At 41.0% G+C, this 8,402-nt stretch overlaps 1 protein-coding gene across 1 annotated transcript; it reads right to left on the reverse strand.

Annotated features, from left to right (window-relative positions):
- Positions 1-2,967: 2,967 nt before the first annotated feature.
- Positions 2,968-4,772, reverse strand: LOC127104367 (uncharacterized). The gene is made up of 3 exons (XM_051041548.1): positions 3,683-4,772; positions 3,131-3,198; positions 2,968-3,057 (listed from the first exon to the last, which is right to left on the reverse strand). The coding sequence occupies exons 1-3, from the start codon at positions 4,770-4,772 to the stop codon at positions 2,968-2,970; spliced, it is 1,248 nt and encodes a 415-aa protein (XP_050897505.1).
- Positions 4,773-8,402: the final 3,630 nt, after the last annotated feature.

Below are 8,402 nucleotides of genomic sequence, written 5' to 3' on the forward strand. Positions count from 1 at the left end.
GAGGCAACATGAAATACCTTCTGAATATTATTGGAGCATGATGGCAGACGAACTGGTCGAGTTAGATGAGGAAAGAATGTTAGCCTTGGATTCATTACAAAGGCAGAAAGAAAAAGTCGCTAGAGCCTACAATAAGAAGGTGAAGGGTAAAATGTTTGCTGTCAACGATTTAGTTTGGAGAGTGATCTTGCCTATGGATAAAAATGACAGAGTCTTGGGCAAATGGTCCCCAAATTGGGAAGGACCGTGTAAGGTTTTGTAGGTTTTTTCTAATAACGCCTACGAGGTCGAAGAGTTGGCACCAAATAGACGAATCTTGAGGGTAATTAGAAAATACTTTAAAAAGTATAGGCCTCTCCTTCAAGAGGTCAAGATTTCGACAAGCTAAATGGCTGTCGAATAAATTAGGTTGGAGAAAACTATGTTTGAAACCAGCTACAAAAGCACAGAAAATTAAACATACACAGTGCTGGGAAATAAAGTAGTGGCATAAAAGTTGGCAAAAGCCATTGTTCAAATATTACATCAAAAATAAAAACGGCTAAAACTTGCCGAATCTAGACTGAAATGATTGAAGCTCAAGATTATAGTGCAGAGACTGAGGTTCAAAGTTGTCGGCCTGGACCCTAAGTTATTCAAGTTTCTTTTCAACATTGGAAAGTTCTTCAGCTACGGCCAAGGCATCTATGGTAGTTTGCTCGACAGTATCTTGGGCCGACTTCACAACCTTGTCGACAATGCGGGATTCTTCCTCAGTAATTGAGCCTAATTCACTGTCCAAAGCAGCAATTTGACGCCGAAGGTCATCAATTTGGAGGCGTATCTCAGCAGCTCTTGTTTTTTTAGAGGCCAATTCCTTCTTCTTCTCCTCAATCATTCCCAACATTTTGGTGACTTCTTCATCGGCTTTCATTATCGGCTCCCATTTCTCCTTCACAAAGGCCTCTGTAGTTACAATCTGGTGTTCATTTTCCCTAACGTTGTCGAGATGACGCAGCATGGGAACTCGAAGTTTTTCAAATGTGGCCATCACACACTTAGCATACTCATAAAGGTGAAGCTCCTTGAGTTGGGCAAGCACATGCAAGAGTTCTGGGCCGACAGCAGGTTCACTCGGAAGCACATGGGATAGATCCGGATTCAAGGCGTAGAAACGAACCCTATCCATCAGAGCTTTGACCTTTGTCGCTTCAGGATCCATCTTCTCAGAATGGAGTTGGTAAAATTGCTCAGAATCTGAAGAAGCATCACATGATCTTACTAGGCTACGAAGCCTAGCAATTGCTTCTAGAGCAGAAGGCTTTATTGCCAGCGCCTGGGAAAATGAAGGGGAAATAGTTGGTAGAGGAGCAGTTTGAGGAGGCTAGATTTTTGTGATGTTAGCATTTCCTTGTCCCCTTGAATCCTGCAAAGTCAAGGAAGCTGAAGAAAGACTAGAGTCAAAACTAGTCGAACTGGAATCCGTGTGCGTGGCAGGGCTAGTGACTGAACCAGAATCACTATCACTAGTCTGGATAGGGGAGTCAGTGAACTCACCAGCATTGTCGACAGAGTTTGCTTTGTGAGATGGAGAAGAAGTCGTCGACAGGGAAGTATAGTCAACAACATGGTGAGGTTGCTCACCAGAAGCATCAACCTGTTTTAGAGCAAAAGGATATTTGTAAGAAAAGTCCAGCAATTCAGGGAAAAATATAGTAAAACAAGTGATTACCTGTGTCGGTGTAGGAAGAACAATGTCCGAATTCCCTTCCTCTAAGATAGCAGCAGCAGGGATGTTGGTCGACTTCGAAGTCCCCACAGCTGGATCAGGGACCTTATTGAGGATAGACGTGTCGACCACAATGGTGTCAGCGTCTAGAGAAGAAGGAGCATCTGTAGCGACCACCCTTAGAGGGAGAATCATGCTTCTTCCTTTTATGGCCCTGGTGGCCTTTGGATTTGTGGGATTGTTGAGGAGATGGCTGAGTCGGCTGTGGAGTCGGCTGAAGACAGGAAGAGAGGTTATAAGCAGATATTCTAGTCAGAAGATCGGACAAGCCGACAAGAAATACCTCAGGTCCTGTGGTGATTTTTTTTTAAAAATAACCATGTTTTTCAAAAAACTACGAAAATAACCAACTTTTCAAAAAAAATTCCAAAATAACCATGTTTGGGGGAGGACGCGCCGGGGGAGTTGGCGCACCCCCAAAAAAATAAGAGGAGGCGCCAGATGCATTGGCGCACATGCATTGGGCCTCATGAAGAGGCGCCAATGCTTGTTGCGCCTGCATTGGTGTATTTAATTTATATTGCAAAACAACTTAAAATATAAAACAAAATATTTTACAAATAGGAGTAACATATAATTTAAAATGGAAATAGCAATTTATATTGATTATAAATAAATTATATAAATATTGAAGAATATAATTCATATATTTAAGATATTAAAATTTAAAATAAAAATTTAGTGTCTTTCTCTTATGATCTAAGAACAATGGCTCATTAAATATATGATGCAACAAATTAACATGAAGGGTCTGTGGTGCAATGGTAATGTGTTTCACTATTGATTCAAAAAAAAACACACACATAGGCGTCAACTGTATTGGCGCCTCCTCTTGGAGGGCTATGCAGGCACCACAAGCATTGGCGCCTCTTCATGAGGCCCAATGCATGTGCGCCAATGCATCTGGCGCCTCCTCTTATTTTTTGGGGGGTGCGCCAACTCCCCCGGCGCATCCTCCCCCAAACATGGTTATTTTGGAAAAAAAATTGAAAAGTTTGTTATTTTCGTATTTTTTTTAAAAACATGGTTATTTTAAAAAAAATCTCCTGTTGTAGCAGAATGCTTATGTTTTTTGGATTTCTTGGACTAAGGGGAAGGGACAGGCAGATCTGTCCAACGTGGTTAACCCTGCACATAGGTAAAATGTTAGAGGCCATGTATTGTTTTTCTTAGAGAAATCACAGCGTTGAATGAGATTGCTACATATAGTTGCATACCGAAGAACTGGATTTTTTCAAAACTTGGGAAATGGGTTGCTCATCATCATCAGAGGACTTCTTAGGAGTAGCCTGCAAGAGTGGAAATGACAATTAAGAACATATACCAAAGTAAAAGAAAACGGCAAATCAGCCAGATTTGAACTTGAGTCTTTTTTGTCGAAATCATAGGTTCATCGACAGAAGCGTGATCCAGAGGGTCTATGGGGATTGCTGTAAAGAAAACATGGAAAATCAAGTAAGCGACAGAATCCAAATAAAAAGAGGTGCCAGCTTTTCAGAAAAGTGTTACTAATTTATGTGGTATCGCACACTCTAATATATTGAGGATCAATATGAAGTGGCCCTGAGTAGTTGGGCAGATAATGCTTCGTCGGTACCCTTTTGTCGGCCTTTTTCTTATAAGCATTTTGCACGTCTGAAAAGGGACAATAATACCTATCGGGAATTGAAGAGCCGAAGACCAAAGCCAATGGGGTAGATGGAAAAGGAGTGAATCTGATGTTTCTGAAATGAAGGGCGTAAAGATACTTGTCTTTCGCGTAACCATGGATTTTAAGCTTTGGGATCCTGTCGGTTACCTTCTCCTTTAATTCGGTAGCGGCCTTAGAAATGGTCCGACGAAGATTATCAGGTCGATAAACAACTCAGAAATATTTCTGGAAAGCTTAAATTTGTTTGATATGGAGAGCCTTACACTTGGTCGATTTGGCCTGCAAATGGACAAGAGCTTGAGTTAGTTCAGATAATTTGGCCTCAGGAGCGCCAACATAAGCAGCAAAATATGATTGCCACCAATCATCAAATTTTTTGGTACAGAGGAAGGTTGGTTGAAACGGGATAGAATGGAGCCTTTGTCGTTTTGCCCAAAGGGCCTCAACATCCTCTTTGACCATATTCCAGGGCTTATCACAAAGGATGTTTGTAAGTATGTCGAGAGAAGGAAACAGGGACTTGGGAGCAAACTGACAAAGTCCAAATTGTCTGGCTACCAAGTTAGGTTGGTAAGCAACTAGTCCAGGGTTAACGCCGGATAGTACAGCTGACAGAAACTGGGGGACCCGAAAGCGTCTCCAGATAACAAAAGTTTCATTCTTGTGTTCATCTTCAGTCAGAGGGAAAGCCCTGGTGAGCCATTCAGGACCTTCAGTCTGGCTACTGAAAGGAGCCATAGAGGGGTGAAAGTCGGCGCGAGTTAACATGATGTCAAACAAAAGGCGAAACACCTTGATATCAGGAAAGGTTCTGTCGATGGGGGTTCGCTTCCAAAGAAGGTGTTGCTCTTCTGGGGGACACGCGACCCTTCTCATCCCATGAGACGTTATATCTTTAGAAAAAGTTGCGTTGAGCCACAATTGTCGGAACCAGAAGGGACCATGAGCCAAGACATTCTTCTTTTTTGAGTTCTCAAGGTCAAGGAGTTTGATTTGGCAGACGACCTCAATTACAGAATCATAAAGAGAGGCCAGTATTAATTGGCCAAGAGCAATGTCACGCTCTTGATGTAGTTGATTCGCCAGGAGAGCAAAGTATTTAGCTATCTGCATTGATCTAGAGCAGAACACAAAGCGAGATAGCCAAAGAGTTAGAAAGGCTACATGTTCTTCAGTGGTCACAGGGCCCAAAGATGTAGCATGATGATCAATGAAGTTATTGTATGTCGGTTTGTGAGAATCACCAACGTCAAACCTTAGAGAGACTGGTGCTACGGCTTCGCAGTCGAAGACTTCGCCAGTCGGTTTTAGGCCTGTAATGGCAGCAATATCTAAAAGCGTCGATTTAATCATGCCACACTTTGTATGAAAGGAGTTGGTTGAACTTTCCCAGAATTGGAGGGAAACCAGCAACATGCCACAGGATTGAGGGGGGGTACAACGGGCAATCTGCAAAAGGGTATATATACCTATTCATTTCCAGCGGTCGATTTTCTCTGCCTCTAAACGATCCATCCAAGCGTAAAACTTAGGACAGTTATTGGGAGGAGCAGTTCTAAAGTTCCTTTCAACATAATGGAGGGAGAAAGGTTTTTGAGAAGAAACTAGCGGTTCAGAAAGATGACTGGTAGGGAAAAAGGAATTTTTCTTAGTTATCTCAGGTTGACGATTCTCTGGGAGTGGACCTAAGAATGCTAGAGGTTTGTCAGATAGGGAGAAAGGGATTAATACCTGAGAACGCCATATTTTGGCTTTTTCTTCAGCGAAAGGAGGTTCAGGAACATATTCCTTGCCATCAATGGTGAGTAGTTGTGTGAGCTTCGCAACGGAAGGGAGTGTTTTGTTTTTGCTTGAGCTAGCCATGGAAGAAGTTGAAGGTTTGAAGAAGAAAGGAGTTTTGTTCGTTTTCGTTTACTGAAGCAGAGGGAAAAGATGAAGAGCGAAAAAAGGAAAGAAGAAGAAGAAACAAGGGTTTTATAAGAGTTTAAACCCTAGGAAAATGAAAAATGGACGTTTAATTTTCTTTTTTCTGATACATGTACCCATGTTCCCACATCTGCAGACACGTGGAGGTGAAGGGGCAGTCGTGGGTGGAGACACGTTTCCGTCATAAAGACGTGATTTTGTGAGTCTCGAGAAAAAAGGAGATGTTTGTCATGATTAGATGACGTCAGCAGCGTGGGACAAACAGTGGTACCACCAAGTAGAAGTGGAAACGGTAAAGAGCAATTCGACATATCAAAGATGCCATTATCTCATAAAAAGTCGACATTCGAAAATGGCATCTCTGGGGGGCATTTTGTTACCACAAGAAATTAGTAAGGCATGTTGAAGGCGTAATTAATGAAAGCGCCTTATGGATTTAAGGATTATACCTCACCAAGGGGATGTTTGAAAGAAAAGCTGAGTCCAAGATAAGCAAGAGCTGGGAAAACCACAAGTTACCAGAAGATGAAAGCGACGGAAGAAGCAAGTTGGGTTGAAATCCGTTCTATCGACTAAACCAGAGATTGGGACTTAAGAAGTTCTTGATTGTATCGGACACATAGGGGATGGTGTCGACATAAGTACCAGAGCGGGATAAGTTTGAAATTCAAAATGACTAGTAGTTACAAGGAGAACGAGCGCCAAAGATATGGAGCAGTTTTTAGATCGTGTAGCACGACGTCTGTCTACAGACAGTTATTTTTGGGGTAGTTTTGCCTGTAGACAGTCTCTTTAGTTCATTATAAATAGGGGATCCCACAGAGGACTCCAGGTGTTCACTTTGTACCAAAATCACTTGTAAAAAACTTCACATTCCTAGCGTGAGGAAGCAAGAGTTTTCAAGAGTGCTATGTACGTGAATCACCACATTTACTTCAATGCAATTCCCTTATTTTTCAATTGTTCCCGTTGAACCCTTTGTTTTAATTTCTTTTACGTTTGAATTATCCTTTTATGTTGTCGTCTACGTTGTCGACACTAATTCTATTACGATGATAGAATTCACCAAAAGCGTGTTCGTTGTGTATGTCTTTTGAATGTTATAGTGTTGTCGGTCACGAGTCACCCATAGTCTATAGCATCATCATTTCGTGTGGAAAAACCTTTGCTTGTTCAATATTTTGTCAGAAGTCGTTTCTCACAAAGTTAATAGTCCGTCAAATTGAACAAGTTACCGAGTTACATTAGCACATGTCTTAGGATCAACTGGTCGATCCTGCAAGTAACCCTTAGTTTTAGGCTTAAGGAGGACCAGCGATTGTTTACCAATTTCCACAGTAAACAACAAGATACCCATATGAATTAGGGCTTCCAAGGCAAATAAGCTTCAAACTCTTGATGATTTCTTGATAAAAATGATAAATAAAGAACATGGGGATCCATATATGATTCTTAGAACCAATGTGAACCATTTTTGAATTGATATCCTTGCATTGAGGGTCTCAAACCCTAGTTGTGAGCTTGATAGGAATATATGGACACACATACTACCTACAAAGGACACAAATACAAATATAGACATATTTTGGCATTTTAGTTAGTAAACAAAAGAAAATAAAGTATGATACAATAAAATGGGTTTGGTGATCTCTCCAAATACAAACCCAGTGAATGATGGGTAAGGAGGATGCCAAGGTGTGATCCCAAAGCCAATGCAAATGATGAGATATCATGAGGGATCTTAGGATCAAAATTGAGGTCTTATAGTGATCCCTGCAAGAAGCAAGCCCAAAGATGGATAGGGGGAAGGATCAAGATGTGACCTTATTTATGTGCAAGGATGCAGAAGATATGTGGGATCTTAGAGTTAAAAATTAGGGTATGACAGGGGGGACATTTGGGAACCCTTCACATCTAGAAATAACGTCCTTGGTTTCCCATTCTCTCTTATACCACATGATTGAACTAGCGAAGAGAGAAGCGGATCTTTGGGGCCATGAAAGATTGCTATAGGCAAGGGGTCCTCTTTGAGGCATATTAGTCCTCATCCATAAATGTAAGAGGGGAATACAATAGAGAAAGGTTCCTCCTTTTTTCTCATGCCTTGTATGAAAGGTATAATAGAAATCTGCAAGCAAGAATGACACTAGATTATTGGTTAGGAAGATCTCTACTACCAAGTGATCCATAAAATTGTCTATGTTAGGGAATAGAACAATTCCATGTATCAACAATGCTAAGGTTGTGCTACAGAATTTTGGCCTCTCTTCTTTGATCATTTTCCAGGCATGGTCTTCTAGGAATTTATTTGTAAGACCTTTGAAGGTACCTTTGGGTCCCCAATTGGCCACTAATTCGTTTGCGTTGATACCAAAGACTAAAGATAGTTCAGACAAGGTAAAACCTTCTTCCAACTTAGGGAAGGGATTGAAATTTATCGATTGGCCATTTAAGAAGCCTTTTAATTTCCTCCAAAGTAGGGAACAGTTGAAAATCTGGGAAAGTAAAACATCTTAGTGGGATGTCATAGTAACGAGTTAGGGTTGTGAGCACTCCAAAGTCAACCTTTTCACTTAGGAGGTCCAAGATGTTGCCATAATTCATTCGAAACTTATTATATTTAAGGGATGTAACCCTAGAACTTAGAACCTTCAAGGTATCAGTTTGGGGATCTTTGTATCTGAAGGTGAATGTACTCTTTCTTGATGGAGGATTCATGATTATTTTGCAAAATGTCTTATATTCCTGCGTTAAACAACGAGATGCTAAGAGCTTTGTTTATTGTAATTATGATGTATGGGTGTTTAGCAATGCATGGATGGATGAACGAATTATTGGTTTCTAAAGAACTCAAGCATGGGGTTTAAAATCTGGGATCACCGTGACAAGGAATATAGTTTAATAATGACTGCTTTCGAACCAAGGTTCTCACTCTACAAGATCTAGGGCTTTTGTGAAATTGGGTATAAGACACTGCCCTTAGAGTCATTGACTCCCTTGACTGTCCATCGCTTATGTCAATTTACTTGCCAGGCAACAGCTCCATCAAGGAAATCT

The sequence above is a fragment of the Lathyrus oleraceus genome, chromosome 7 (genome assembly GCF_024323335.1).
Source record: "Lathyrus oleraceus cultivar Zhongwan6 chromosome 7, CAAS_Psat_ZW6_1.0, whole genome shotgun sequence".
In the NCBI taxonomy this organism is placed as follows: Eukaryota; Viridiplantae; Streptophyta; class Magnoliopsida; order Fabales; family Fabaceae; genus Lathyrus; species Lathyrus oleraceus.

Bases quoted from the DNA above. Each gene is read 5' to 3' on its own strand.
- LOC127104367 (XM_051041548.1), bottom strand. From the start codon at position 4,772: ATGATTAAATCGACGCTTTTAGATATTGCTGCCATTACAGGCCTAAAA. The intron at 3,199-3,682 runs GTAAGGCTCTCC...TTTTCTTTACAG, and splicing joins GCAGGCCAAATCGACCAAGT to CAATCCCCATAGACCCTCTG. The intron at 3,058-3,130 runs GTTCAAATCTGG...CCACTCTTGCAG, and splicing joins TTTCGACAAAAAAGACTCAA to GCTACTCCTAAGAAGTCCTC.